General features: G+C 37.3%; 1 protein-coding gene across 18 annotated transcripts in view; it reads left to right on the top strand.

Moving 5' to 3' along the window:
* NRXN3 (neurexin 3) overlaps positions 1 to 13,650 on the top strand; it is a 550,019-nt gene extending 536,369 nt beyond the window's left edge. For 9 of the 18 annotated variants that reach the window (XM_042047917.1, XM_042047918.1, XM_042047919.1 and 6 more), the window contains one exon: positions 10,091 to 13,650. In XM_042047917.1, coding sequence (XP_041903851.1) covers positions 10,091 to 11,016 — 926 coding nt within the window. In that variant the 3' untranslated portion in view covers positions 11,017 to 13,650. The remainder of the gene's footprint in view (positions 1 to 10,090) is intronic. The other 9 variants (XM_042047925.1, XM_042047926.1, XM_042047934.1 and 6 more) reach the window with 2 other exon arrangements.
* The last annotated feature ends 2,174 nt before the right edge of the window (positions 13,651 to 15,824 follow it).

Raw genomic sequence — 15,824 nt, forward strand, 5'->3', positions numbered from 1 at the left:
GGCTATTTAATTTTTGTGGGGTTTATACTTATTTAATATTCCCCAGAACTAATACTGATCTATCTGTGGCTTTAGAGGTGCTATTGTTCCTCATGTTAGTACCAAAAGATCCTACCTGTTTGTTATCATACCTACACAAAAGTACCCCTGGCCACATATACAGGGAGGATATCCCCTTTATTCCCAGGAATTCAGTCTTGAGGTAGCTCCCACTTCAACTGGTTGCTGGTAGCATGACCTTTGTGGTGGCTTATGGAATGATCTTGCTGACATTCCTGATGGAAAGCTAAGGTATATACAGTGCTTACAGCCTAATTTTCCCATCTCCTGGAGACATTCTTAGGCAGGGTCCAGAGCTTTATATGTAATTTTGTTGTCATTTAAAGCACCAAACAAAACAGGTTGTTCTGCTGGGGTCCCGAGTTCCTTCTTGGAAGGACTCTGATATCAAGGTGATGGTCTTTATACAAGAAAAATGCAGACATCATATGTGTCACTAAGGAATTCAGAGGAAGCTGAGGACCCCTCTAGGATGTATAGTATTTGGGATACACTTTCAGGAAAGAACTAATTAGTAATATCTCCTTGAACTTTTAATCCTTTTGTAGCATAGGAGAAAGCAGTCTCTGTCTTAATGCTAGTAGTGGCAGCATTTTCTGCCACTAGGCAGAAAAATAAAAGCCACTGATTTCAGGTATGCCTTGGAGAGTTACAATCAGGACAAGGGATGGAGTCTGGTGTTTTGAGTGGATTCAAATAGGTCATACTCAGGGTGAAAAGTATATCATAGCATAGCTTATAATTTCTCCTCACCCTTTTCCCCTCTGACCTCCCCCAGAAATGCAGAGATCCCGCTGGAATGTGCTTTGCCCTTTCTGGAGAGGCATGGATGGTTCACCCCTTGCCTGCCCCTTCCCTTCTGCCTGCCCGCCCCCCAAATCCTTGCTTGCTCTTCTGTTTTTCTACTTTCCCTAAATGCAACTTACTTTAAGCATGCATTATTATTAACATCCTACAGTAAAATTAAGCTATTATATAACCCATTTGTCGATCTCAGCCAATTTCTTCTATCTTTTTCTATGTCTATTTATGACGTACATCCAGACTGCACGTCTTTCTTTTTTTCCTCTCCATGTTTATTTTAAAAATAAGTGATTATAAAAAGATGTATTAAAAAAAAAAGCAACACTCAGGGCTGGTGGGGTTTTTGGCCAACAATTGAAAACATATTTAAATGGGAGGGGGACGGAAGGAAAGAGAATCCAATTGTTAAAAAAAATTCAAATTATGAAAGTGTCCCTAGACTGCTTTGTCTGTTCCTTTCAATGTGTGCATCTGGTTTGTTCATCTTTGAAAGTGTGTGGAATAATTTTTTCTTTAAAAATAAAATTTCAAAATCCAATAATTGTTCTTATCTCCCTTCTTCCTGGGAAGAAAGTGCTCTTTTTCATTTTTTGCTTTTTTTTTTAGTATATCTCTACATAGTTATATTTTGATGTATTTCTTTTCAATGGTTGAATTTCTCTTAGATTTGGTTTGTTCCAATCTAATAATGGAAAAAAAAAAACAAACAAAACAAAAGAGTTATGAATTGTTTTCTGCAATTTTTTTCCTCTATTTCTGTCTTTAAATAAGGAACTACTTCACTGGCAGAATCCTACAGCTGTATTTTTGAGATTCTCCAGAGAATCCGAATATAAAAGCAGTCTAATTTGACAGTGGGGACGGGGTGTACAAACACAATCTTTATATTCGAAACAGACATTTGATGTGCTCAAGAAATGATTGTCTCAAATTACTGAGAATACTGATGTCAATTTGATGGACTTCAGAAAAGATGATTCTTAGAAGAAGAAGGCTGTGGGTAGCTACGGATGAAGTTGTTCTAATTCCAGTGCATAAAACTAGTTTCCTTGTTTCTTTTGTTTTACTCTCTGGTTATTATTATTATTACTATTATTATTATTATTACTATTAGTTTATGTATTTTTACTGCTATTTTTAGTAGGGAAAAGTCTTAACTGTTTTTATAATTTGAGAACCTTTAATGAAAATGTAAATATTAATACTATAATTATTAATTTTTTTGTAACTTGCATGTTGAAGAAGTTGCAGCTTAGGGTTTGTGAGATTGTCAATGTTAGAGTTCTGTTCTTTCTTTTTGTTGATGGGCATGAATATGCTCATTTGTTTTTGTATATTGCCCATCCCTTCCTTACAGCCAGAAGCTCTAATGCTGCTAGATCACTCCGTACCGCCCTTACATGGACATGGCAACTGACTTACACATTCACTCCCATCATCTTCATCTCCTGTGTAGTACACTCATAGATTTTTACACTCCCACTCCATCCACCCTAAGCATTTTTTCTTCCCATAAGTTCCCCTTCACCACCCCTTTCTTTAGCATTGTTAAAATTTTATGTGCAGTCATCCATTCCTTAAAACACACACACACAAAAATTATAGAAAAAAAGAAAATGTTTAAAAAAATACATATCAAATTGACCAAAAAGGCAAAGAAAGCAACAAACTTTGCTTTTCAAAAAACATTATATGTGTAGATATGCAAACAAGCAAAAGTAAATTCAATAAATTGTACAGGATTTTTCAACTGCAATACGCTAACAACTTTACATAAGATAAAAAAACACAACCAAAAACAGCAGAAAAAAAAACAAGTTCAAATTTGTTAAGGTGCAAGATTTTTTTCTTTTCATGTTATGTGGTGTGGATGTATGTGTTGTTGCCTCCCTGTATCGCCCTTTGTTGTAAAACAAATATATTTAAAAAGAAATAATAAACATTTTGCTAAAAAAGTTTTTAAGAAACAACAGCGAAAAAAAGCAAGTTACAAGAATGTGGCAATGCTACTTGTCCAAGAGCATTCTTACACAACTTTCTTTTGTAAATTTTTCCTTTCATGCCAAAAAACATGCGGGCAATTTGTTGATGTAAGTTGACTGTTATGAAATCAATGTGGTATGCTTTCTAAATATTTTTATATATATTTTGGTTACTTTTTTTTAAAGGAAATGGTTTTGATTTTCATAATTTTTTTCAGTTCTCATAGGTTTTGATCTTTCTTTTGCTGATAAAAGTGAATTACTTGTTCTGTTTTTCCTTTCTCCGACCTTGTTGCTGTGGCATTTTTATTTTCTAGTGTATGGTTTTGTTTTAGGAAAATATATATAAGTTTATTTATTTTTAATCAGTTTGTATTTGCCTTTATGTTATGTGCTCTTTGTATATTGTCGATTGCCATATTGTATTGTGCATAGGATGGGGTGAAGGAGTCTGAGGCAGTTTACTCCTGTTCTTTCTCAGTGCCCCTCTAGAAGCTTTCTTTCCCCACATGAATCATCAGTAATGCCACTTCTTTTCCAGCTACTTAAATTGTATTTAGCCTGGTGGTATAGCCTTCATGTCAAGTGAAAATTTATGGGACTTTTTTAGCATTTTGGTAATACTGAGGGTTTTCCTACTGCAGCTCTACACCATTCCTACTTTATTCCCATGGATCTATTTTATTTCTATCAATTTTCGTCATTGATGATTATGTGCCCGATGTCCAGTCTAAATGATACTCTCAAGTGTACTCTTACCAGGTTAATGCACCCACTATATTACTATTAGTATCAGACTTGATAGCATCATCCAGAAATGATGCATTTGGCAGACAGATCCTGAACCTCTCAAATTCCCTTACTACAAAAGAGGTTTGCATTAGTTTCTTCAAAAAGCAGTGAGTAAAAGTAAGAGAAAGCCATGCTTCTTTGTGAGTACATATGTTTTCACCATTTCTGCATAGTGATGCTGTGCTCAGCAGGTATATTAGGTTCAGCCTTCAGGTCCCTAGGATAACTGATGCTGAAAACACAACAAATAATTATGCTGAATAGGAAGCTGTCACCAGGTAATCATAAAATTTTAAAATAATGGTGGGAGATAGAAGAGGGCATGTTTCAATTGGTTCAGAGAAGCTCAGTGTCTGGACACCAAAATACTTGGTTTTGCTCTAGAATTTTGCTTCTAGACATGATGTTAGCACCTCTCTGGAAGGTTCTGCTTCACTGAAACTCCACAAAGGTGACCAAGAATTTAGATCAGAGAAAGACGGCCCAGCATCACCTTGGGATTCATGACCTCTCAAACTCTGCACCTTCCTGTTGCTCATCAGCCATCTTTTGGGAAACACTGCATTTACTGATGTCTTTTAATATAGTTGCAGGGAGGGGATTAGGCAATGCTTTTCAACCAGCTCCACCAGAAATCCAGTTTTATCTAATCACTTTGAGGACTAGATAGTCTCTGAAAGGAAAAGGAGATATCTGAGATAAAGAGTTGCAGTATTGCATTGTGGAAATCATGTTTTTCTCTCTACTACTCTCTGTCAATTGCAATTAAATCAGACTGCAAGAGTAGAAAATACTGAGAATATTCATCTACTAGGTTTTGTGTTAGCATCACCTTTCCTTTGAATTAGAGACTATATTCTGAATAATTTCCTCTTTTTATCCTCAGAGGACTCAAAGCAGAATTAACTAAATACCATTAGACTGAAATTTTTGAACTTGGTCTTTTAAAAAGGAATTACTGTGTTGATGCAGAGGGGGGAACGGTAAGGAATTATTTCGCTAGCAAATATTTCATATTGAAAATGGAGTCAGGCTTCACAGGAACATCAAAAGAATAGAATGAAAATTACAAACTTTGGATGCAGAATTTCAAGTACCTGCAGGAATGGATGAATTGTGCAGCCTTTATGGATGACATTTTAAAGCTCTTCAGTTGCAGCTGGAAAAAAGAGAGACGATAAGGCGTGTTCCTTGTCATCATCAGAAGATGAATCTTTCAGGCTTCCCTTTTGTGTGCCTTTTGTCCTGTATCAGTTTGATGCCTGAGACTCCACTGAAGCAGTTGTGGCTCTAAAGATGAAAACCAGCAGCTGCTACAGTTTTTCATCTTGTTTTATTTATCGTATTTTTTGGTGCCCTCTGCATCCTGACTTGCCCACACCATCCTCACAGTTCATAAGGGTTCTATTAAATTTTTAACACTCTGTCTTTTCCAGTGGCAGAGAACTCTGACTGGAGATCAGCTCCAGAGGTATGAATTATATATCTATAAATACGCTTATAAAGCAAAAAGCAGGGCAGCTCCAAGGCTTAAGCAGGCCTTTTATATCCCCAGTGCTCTTGGTAGTTTAAAGAAAAGCACAACTCCATGAAGGTAGCATATGCGTTAGATTAAAAGGCTAATTTTTAATTAATACATGCACACTTTCTGGAATGAGAAGGCCAAGAAAAGCACTGGGCTGTTTGGTATAAGGTTTCCCACCTCACAGATTTCAGTTCTCCCAGAGCTCCTTCCAGTTTGGTGTTAAGTTTTTTGGGGTTTGTGGGGTTTTTTTCAGCTACACTGTGAATGAACAAATATGTTTTGCATCTATGTCACTGCAGAGGAAAAAAATTTATCTGTTTCTCTTTTGTTTGGTTCTTTGGCCTTGTGTTGTCAAGAGGAGCTTTTTAAAAAACATATTTCGATTTGAAAAACATCTATTCTCTGCTTAGGAGAGAAAGCACAAAGTAGGTGAATAATAAATCTGGAAAATCCTTGTGAAATCTTTGGATTGCTAAAGTAATCCTGAACTTGCAGCATACTGGTCAACACTTTTAACTGGTGCTTAACAGCCAACAGAAAAAACGGGAAAAAGAAACCTGTAACTACCAGGAAACAGCCTATATCATTCACAAACAGAATCTAAGTCTTACATGAATATTGTTTGAAAGCCACGGCCCATACTGGCTTGCAGCCTTGTCTTTTTTTTTTTTTTTTCATAGCACAGAGCAATTTGGAAATTGAATCTGTAAGCTTTATTCAAGGCTGCAAAGCATTAATTCTGCAATTGAAAAATGGGTAGACATTGTGAGGAGAAAAGAAAACTTGACAAACATAAAACCTCTCTCAAATGTATTTGCCTTCGAGATTGTCACGTAAGGTTTTTCATGGAGTCCTCTTTAGCTTTTTCTAGAGATCGAAATCTATAACATTTGCCTTGCACAGCAAACAATTCAGGATCCAAATCCTGCATAAGATATTCTTGACAACCAAGTGGCCATTTTGTCTTTCAAATCTTTCAGCATTTAGCTTTAAACCAACTTGGGGCCTGGGCAAGAGGGACCACTACTCCACCATCAAAGGACCACTGGCTCCAGGCAGCTTCCTGCACCCTCAGCCATTTTTCTGTGAAGGTGGTTCCCCCTACACACACATTCGTAATCTGCTTGTCATCAGACACCCTGTCGTGTCTCTTACATGTAGAAATGCAGCACCAATTACAGAGTTGTTTGCAGGTATGATATGAAAGTTTGTGTTTGTTCCATAGATATAGGTGATCATATTTCTCACACTTACCTGGGAGCTTTTCAGGATTTACATTCCCTGTTATCCTTAAATAACACATTTCTTTTAGACTGAGCGGCGTTTTTGTCATGCCATTTTTAAGGAAGTTTTTATCCCTCTATAAATCACATACCCCAAGAAATATTCACTGTGATTGCATCCTGTTAGACCTACAGCTTCAAGTGTGCTGTGAGTTTTGCATAGATGCCTAACAATGCAATAAAAGAGAAGCCAAATTTGATACCTAGAGTGCTTTTTCTGACTTACTGTCACACAGCCTTTTTAGTCTCAGTTCCTTCTATTACAGACAATAAAAAAATGAAAAATCAAAACATTATTACCACCCTAGCATCTACCTGATACCCCACAAAAGTAAAATTAACTCCTTTTAACTCAAATTAACTCCTTGATGGAGAAGTGATTCCTAATGAAGGACCTTAAACAGTCTCTTTATTTCTTGCGTATCCAAGTAACCACAGTATCAATCATTGGACAATTTGGAATGAAAACTAATGATGAGATTAAATAATTGTATCAAAGTTAATCCAGTGTTCCTGATATGAAAGTTATTTCTCTCCTCACATACATTGAGAGATGAAAGCTTAGTCCTGTCTTACACTGTCTTCCATCCAATAGACTTGCTAGCATCAAAAAGCTCCGTTATCTTCTCCATCACTTATGTAAAATCCCATTTATCATAGCAAGTCTAACAACTTCACTTAATATTTCAAGAAGGCTGTGATCATTTTTATAGTTCCAGTAGTCTTGATCATTAGCTCAAGTCCTAAATTACAACAAAAGCTATATAACCATGACCTAGTTTTAAATGCAAAGATTACTGGGACAAAAGGAAGGTCTTCATATTAAAATGTAAGATATCTCTGATTCCTTCCAGAAAATTAATCATTAACAGGACCAAAATAACTTCTCTTTGGACAAAAACTACCCAAAATATTGCTGCAATGGGTGGCAGATCAACTACATCCTGATGCTGTAGACCAGTATAATAGCTTTTAAGAACAAAGGCACTTCAAGGCTCCAGATGAGCAATTAAAAGCTGACAAACTTCTTTTTCCAGTTGAGTGTCACAGATGGTGAATGAAAATCAGATGAGTATTGCCATTGAACAGCAAAACACTGATCTTAAAAAACTGTTTAAAGGAACATTATCTATCCCTGACTTTCTGGACCTTAAATTCCAGACTCATGAAATTTGATGCAATTCTCACTTAAATACTGTTATTTTTATTCATTTTCTTTACCAGGCTCACAGATGATCTTTCCCCTCAAGGCATACTCCAAGTTCGTCCTGAGACCACCTGTTTGCGTAGATTATAGATGCTCTACTCAAGCCATGGATAGGCCTTCTGGACATATATAAATCATATTACATGCTCCAGTTTCTACATTGCTCAGAAAACAGCTCAGATGCATGAGCACAAAATGCAGTGTAGCCATTTGGCAGACTACACTTTAGGCTTTTTTACATAATTTTTTTGAAAGCATGTAGTATGGAGACATTGATACTTATTTCTTCATTCTCTCTGCAGTAACAAAAGAGATATATGAACATACTGAGGAAGCTCAGAAAACTAAACAACATGTTCAAATTGGCCATTTGTATCTTAACTTAAAGCTAGCTTTGCATGAAAGTATGCAAAGTACCGCATTTCTTATTTTGGCATAATTTCTACCCTGGTACCTCTGAGGGAATTCTGATTGTTTCAATTGATTAAACTGTGCCACCACTTAGTTTCCCATTAAGGAAGAGAATAAACCATATTGCTATTTCGGCTATCCAGATTTAATCAAACTGTTAAGTACCTTTTTCAGTATATTGCTATCTTCAATGTGTAATTTGTTCAAATATATTGCTCTCCAAATACATTTAGAAGGGATTTTGATTTTAGACCATATTCCTTATAGACGTTCCATGGACATTACTGGCAGAATTCAGTGGAAAACAAGTGCATGTATTATATGGGGTAGATTTGAGAGAGCAGAATTTTGACCCTGATGCATTCAGCATTTTAACAATGCCAAAGTGTTCATTAGCAGTTATTAATACATAATTAAAACCCAGAATTATTTATTTAGAAACTATAATTCCTTTTGTACATCCTTCTTAAGCAATGGTGAGTATAAATCAAAGTTTCCTATGCATTAGGAATACTTCTTACTGAGTTGCACTCCTAGAACAGATCTAGATGACACTCATGATGTCACGTGAACACTTCCACTTATATTTTAAGCTGCTTACTTAAATGGCTAGGCAAAGAAAAATTACCCAAGAGACAATTTATACTTTCAAAAGCCATGTGGTTCACTCTGAAAAAAGGGTTGATTACCTGTATGTCAGCAGAAAACTATATAATCAGAACTAAAGGAATTAGATAAAATAGTAAGATTCCACACTTTTTTTTTTTTTTTTTTTAATCCACAGAATAAAACAGTGGAGTGTTAACTACCATAGACTCAAAAGTAGAGGTGCAGTTACATTATAATATAGAGACAACACAGGGCTATTACCCTAAGAGTAGCACTATTGCTGCTCAGAATCCAAATCACAGAAATGATGCACTGATTTTCTTGTTACATTTGCAGCTTATATTGTGGTAAGGTACAAATGTTACACCTATAGCTTTATTGTTCAACTTGAAGAGGAGACCATAAGTCTACCTTGTTTTCAGCCCTCTATAGGCAGGTAGCCAGCATGGCAGAAATCAGTAGAACTACTGCAATTGTCTACCTGTCAAAAAGTAACAGTAGGTGTGAAGACAACTTCTGCAGTATAATCCTGGACTCAAGTGCTATCTTGGTTCATCAAAGTCCTTGTTCAGTTTTTTTTGTCAATCACAATAAAACCTATCTTAGTTTTTAATCAAATTATAATAAATGAATATCAAGAAGAATAGAAGATTAAGCTAGCATGGCACTAGTAGCCCCAAAAGATGCAAGGAAAGGGACATTCCTAGTGTCAAACAGAATGCTAAAGAAAGATTAAAAAGAGATGAACATTGAGTAGAGCTCTGTACCTTCATGGACCCAGTAAGTACTTGGTTCTTATTCCATCCCTCACTTTCATGAACCTTCCCACAATTTAAAAGCCAGATAATGTTTAAGAAGAAACGGATGAATGGGAAATGCCTTAGGGAAAGGACTTACGTACTCCTACATATGGTGAGCATATTAGAATGGCGGTGAAGAAATACCACTGTTATTTTAAATGAAAAGGATCAGAAGAGGAAAAACTGGCAAAATGAGTGGTAAAAAACACATCTAGGACAACACTGGTCTATGGAAGTCCAAAGTAATTAATTTAAATAGTCTTCTAACCAAATGCTAAAAAAAGATCACTACCAAAAATTGGTGACCACAGAGTCACTTGAGAGTATCTTCAAAAATCAAAAAATTTGGGTCCCCAAAAATTCACAGTATTTCACTGTATGCACCTAGCATAGGTAGGAAATGGAACGTGCACTTTACCAATGTCCAAGAAGGGTGGGAGGGAACAACGAGAGGCATCCCCAGGAAAGTATGTTGGTAGTGTAGCTAGAGAGAGAAAGCTGATCCCTGACACCTTTTCATAATGCCCAGATCCTCTCTCACCCTTAAGTGAACTGAAAATGGTGCATTGTGTCATTAAAATGTACTAATCATCTTTTCTTTCTCTTTTCCATCCCAGGAGGTGAATTAGTTATCCCTCTACTTGTAGAAGACCCTTTAGCTATCCCTCCTATTGCTACTCGTGCACCTTTCATTACACTTCCCCCTACCTTTCGCCCCCTCCTCACCATTATTGAGACCACCAAAGATTCCCTGTCCATGACCTCTGAGGCGGGGTTACCTTGCTTGTCGGACCAAGGCAGCGATGGTTGTGATGATGATGGCTTGGTGATATCTGGGTATGGCTCAGGGGAAACCTTTGACTCTAACCTACCCCCTACTGATGATGAAGATTTTTACACCACCTTCTCCTTGGTAACAGATAAGAGTCTTTCCACTTCAATCTTCGAAGGTGGCTACAAAGCACACGCACCCAAGTGGGAATCCAAGGACTTTAGACCTAACAAAGTCTCCAAAACTGGTAGGACTACTACCACGTCTTTGTCCCCTGAGCTGATCCGCTCCACAGCTTCGTCCTCGACTGGGATGGTTCCCAAATTGCCAGCCGGCAAAATGAATAACCGTGAGCTCAAACCCCAGCCTGACATAGTCTTGCTTCCGTTGCCCACTGCCTATGAGCTAGACAGCACAAAGCTGAAGAGCCCGCTAATCACTTCCCCCATGTTCCGTAATGTGCCCACAGCAATCCCCACGGAGCCAGGAATCAGACGGGTTCCGGGGGCCTCAGAGGTGGTCCGTGAGTCGAGCAGCACAACGGGGATGGTCGTCGGCATTGTGGCTGCTGCCGCCCTCTGCATCCTCATCCTCCTGTATGCCATGTACAAGTACAGGAACAGGGACGAGGGGTCCTATCAGGTGGACGAGACGCGGAATTACATCAGCAACTCGGCCCAGAGCAATGGCACGCTCATGAAGGAGAAGCAGCAGAGCTCAAAGAGCGGCCACAAGAAGCAGAAAAACAAGGACAAAGAGTATTATGTGTAAAAAAGAATACTTATTTATATATAAATACATAAATACTTAATGAGATTTAACTGAGATATCAGAACCATTGCAGCGAACGAGATGATTGGGAGATAACGTTTGTGGGAAAAAGTATTGGGAAAAAATTTTCAGCAGTGACTGTTAATGTCTAAGTCATCACTTGGAGTCAGCAAACTTTGCCCTAATGTATTATAAAGCACACTTAGCGTTCTGGAGATGGCGCGCACAGCTCTGCTCTGTTAGTGAACTTGGACATCTCCAAATCTCCTCCTCCGCTGAACTTTCTGCAAAGGTAGAAGACTTCATGGCTTACTTGTTTCATATCTCCAAGTGAGTCTTTAACAATGTTCGTGATCCCTGACTGTATCAATAATTTTTCAGTTTACTTATTTAAAAAAAAAAAAAAAAAAGAAGGAAAAAGAAAAAAATTACAAACATTATTAAACAACAAAGAAATATTGAACTAACTGATCTGGCCGTGTCCAGCATACATATAACTTTTCGAGATTGGAGGAGGGGAATAAATGATTTTGGAGATTGTTGGTTTTTTGGTTTGGTTTGGTTTTGTTTCTTGGGTTGCTTTTTGTTTGGTTTCTTTGGTTACTTTTGGGTGAGGGAGGAAAGAGTTGAGTGGAATGGTGTGGGGGGTGAACCAGGACATGACTTGAGAAGAAATCTCGGAAAAAAAGTCCATAATAAAGAGAGACTATTACCATATATGAACTCAAAAGCTACCCATGGTGTTTACTCTGCATATCTGGTTGTATTGTCTCTAGAATCCGTCATCTTGCAGTAAGTTGTTTGCTAACAACACAGTGTAAGTGTCTGATGAGTGGTGCTGAGGAAAATTGTCATGAAAAGCTGGTTCTCTTGGATCTGGCTCCAGTATTTGCAACTGAACTGACGAGCAGATGGGTTTGGGTCTGTTCTGATCAGTCACTGGCTTTATTTGAGTATAGCACTTAGTATGCATTAGACAACCAAAGTATGGTTAATGGGATTTGGAGATTCAAAAAAGAATGCTTAAAAGTTATTAACCATTCTGAGCTGAATATACTGTGCAAAAATAAAGGAGCATTCCTCTGGGTTCTGGTTCTGTGACATTGCAGTGCATGCAAAAAATAATAATAAATCAGTTTAATAAAGAGATCAGAAAGACACCACTGGAGTTCAACTTGTGACAAGAACAATAAATATCAGAAAAGCTAAGCACTTGTAAAAGAATGCAAAATACATAGTTTTTTTGACATATAACTGTTTTTCATATGTAATATTTTAATTTTGTAGCTTGACATTTCAGATCATCTGTCTTTCCATTTGCCCTATTCTCCCTTTTCCTTCTCTTTTATATAAAAGGAAATAAATAAAGCTGCTGTGACACACAAAAAATAATAAAGAAAAATTAATTTAATAATATAATATATATATACACACAGATATATTTATCATGGTATGTTTGATGGGACGGCTGGAACAGAAGTTCTGTTATGATCTTAATGCAGAATGTTCTTGAAGAACAGAGTAAAAAGAAACAGACAACAAAAGCAAACCTTAAAATGTGAAGGGAGTGTGTGTTTTAGCTTTGTCACAGTTACCTGTGTCAAAAAAAAATCTGAAATTTTGTTTACATATTTTACTACTATTTTTTTGCTAGTATAATTTCTATATGGATACCCTGATGGTGTATATACTGTTTTATGGTTAAATTGGGAATGTCTTATGTTTTATTTAACTTATTTAATTTGGTTGTTTGGGTTCTACATTTTCCCAGTTATTGTGAAAAGGATTATCTTACTGTACAGAACAATAGTGAGGTGGTTTGACGGCCGTGCCTATTATGTGGAAAAACATAAATGAGGGAGAGAGAGACAGAGAGGGAAACAACAAAAACCAAGACGGGTTGAGAATCCTGGGATATCAGAAATGAAAACTTTTGCAGATGAAAACTAATCAGCTGTTTAGGTTTAGAAATCTACTCTTGCTGGTGTTTATAAGTCGCATGAATATTTGACTTTGAAGAAGTGTCATCAGATACACACACGCACATGGGAACTTAAATTCAAAAAAACAGTCTTCTCAAATGTTTGGAGAAGACGCTTTCACGTTAACAATTATTTTCAGTGCGTGTATGTGTGCGTGTGTGTGGTGCGTGTGCGCGTGTGTGAGGTTGAGCTTTTTTCTTTTTTATTTTTTATACTAAAAAGAAAAAAAGACAGGTTTTAAAAAGGTATGAAAGCACGATTTTAGATGACTTAACTGGCCGAAACCATATAAAGTTGATTATATCTTGATGTCTGTAAAAGATTGCTGTTCTTGGAGTCTTGGAGTCTTGTGAAATGATTTCCTGCTTTCTTTCTTCCTTTCCTTTTTGCTTTCCTTTTTTAAGTTAAAGGAAAAATATTTACACTTTCCTTTTTTGTGTAAGTTTCTATTGGACAGTTTTTGGGAACATGTGCATTTCTGTATGTGGGCTTCTACCATATCCCTGTTGCTTTATGGACAACCTGGAGAATTTTTGAGTTACCGTGATGTTATAGCTTTTTTTTCCTTTCTTTTTCTTCTTTTTGATTCTTCTTCTTTTCTTAGTTGCATTTTGTTTAAAGATATGCTTAGCAATAAAATGTTCTTCCCAAAGCCCTGGATGTTGCTGCATTTTTATTTCTGAAAGGCTTCAGGGAAATTCCAGACCTTTAAAGGTGAAAATATTCTGTGATGTAAGTATCTCCCATCCCACAGGAGTGTCTAGCCACCAAATTACAGAATCATGTTCATGTTTGCTTTCTTCTGTTAGTCCAATGAACCTTATTTCTTTCCTTTGCTGGGATATAAATTAAACTTCAGTCTGGGGTCTATCCCATACTACTCCCATGTGGGGTAGTTCTCTGGAATATGGGCTTCAGTCATGTCAGATAAAAGCATACCTAGGACATTGACTTAGTATGCCCTTTCTTATATGCTCCCTTTGAAGTGTGTAGGTCTTTCCATGATGTTTATGGGATTCTGGATTCCTCTTTTGCCAGGAGTTTCTATTTGATGTGCTGTGGCAGCTGAATTCTTTTGGGGATTTAGATAGCTAATTTGATGCAGAAAAATGTTCACATCATTTTATATGAGGATCTAGCTTAGGTCCTCTGAATTTATCTATCACCTTCCACATACTTCCTAAAGTAGATGGTCTGAGTGTTCACTTCTTTCCAGGTACACCCTGAGGGTCCCAAAACCCCCGCTATGGTACTGAGTGTTCCTTGTCCTACTGGGCATTATAGTCTGATTCCGGCCATCATGCAAAATTGCCAGTATCCTGTCTTGTTTAGCAAGTTGTGTGAACTTCAGTTCACAGTAGCAGTGTGGGGATTTGTCAGATTCAAACTTCCCAAGCTATCTGCAATGTTTTTTTACTTTCTACAGGCATCTGAAGGTCAGCCAAATGAGTGGTTTACAGCCCTTTCATTTTCAACTGAGGATGACATCACCTTTTTTTTCCCCTAGGTGGAATCCATAGTTCTTTTGAGTAGTGTTTTCCACAGGTTTCATTTACAACCAAATTCGACTTAGGATAAAATGATTGTTCTGGTATTTCCTATGATTTTCTACATTGGTTTTGCTCATATTTGCATAGGCAAGAATATGTATGTGTATATACATGTGAGGTTCATTTACTGTTTTCAGTTCTTTTGTGAATTGTGTTCTAACAACTTACAGATTCTCACAAGTATCAAACCCCCAGGTTTTGGTCCAATCTTCACTCATTTCCCTCCCACAAATCATTAAATTCCTGGGTGCTGACTGCTACCTAATATTTCCAGTACTGGAACAGTCAGCTGGCATGTGGGAGATATAGGTCTGAACGTAAATATCTCTTCTAATATTGCAGTAAATTTCCTTATCACCAACCAGTTGGTGTTCTGAAAAAATATTTTTTTTTCCTCAGTAGTTCTCTCAATACCTGTTATACTTCATATCATTATGAAATATTATGTGAAACGAGAAATTTCAACCTGACTTACCCTAACCCTCTGGTTATAGTCACGCTTTTTCTCATTTTGTCTGCCACCTAATGACCATTTTATTATTTAGGCTAAATGAAAATGTCAGAAAGGAGATTTCATTACTGCCTAAAAGGCTTGGAATTATTGTATGTCTTTGGCTCATCACAGAATCCTAGAATTGCTGAGATAGAAAGAGACCCCTGGAGGCCATGTAGTCCAAGCACTACCACACCAAAGCAGAGTCAACTTCACCAGCTTGCCCAGGACTATGTCTTTTTTTATTGTATCTCCACATATAAATGCCACGTCTCTAGACAACCTTCTCTGTGTGACCACCCTCATCGTAAACATTTTTTGTTGTGGTTAGATGAAATTTGGTATTTCTTAATGTGTTCCCTTTTACCCTTTTCCTGGGTACCACTGAAAAGATCCTGGCTCTCTCTTCTTTACAACCTCGCTTCAGGTGTTCATACACATTAGTAAGATTCCCCATAAGCCTTTGCTTTTTCAGGTTGAGCTGTCCCAGATCTCTCAGCCTCTTCTTGTACAACAGATGCTCCAATCACTTATTTATCTTCATGTCTCTTTATTGGACTAACTCCAGTATCTGGAGCAGACACAATTGCCTGATCACCATAACTGAGCTAGGTATATAGCTCTTTTTGAAGACCCAGGCTGGGCAGCTGCTCCTCTTCCCACCATTTTCTACTGGTAAACAACATCCCACTTACTGTGTCCCTCTTTGAAGATCCCTCTCTTAGATGCCTAATTCTGTGTTTCCAAAACTTTTCAGCATACCTCTGTGCACAGTTGCAGAGG

This window comes from Corvus kubaryi, unplaced genomic scaffold, assembly GCF_017639235.1.
Source record: "Corvus kubaryi isolate FWS band 111438036 unplaced genomic scaffold, C.kubaryi_AGA036_p1.0 66, whole genome shotgun sequence".
Lineage (NCBI taxonomy): Eukaryota > Metazoa > Chordata > Aves > Passeriformes > Corvidae > Corvus > Corvus kubaryi.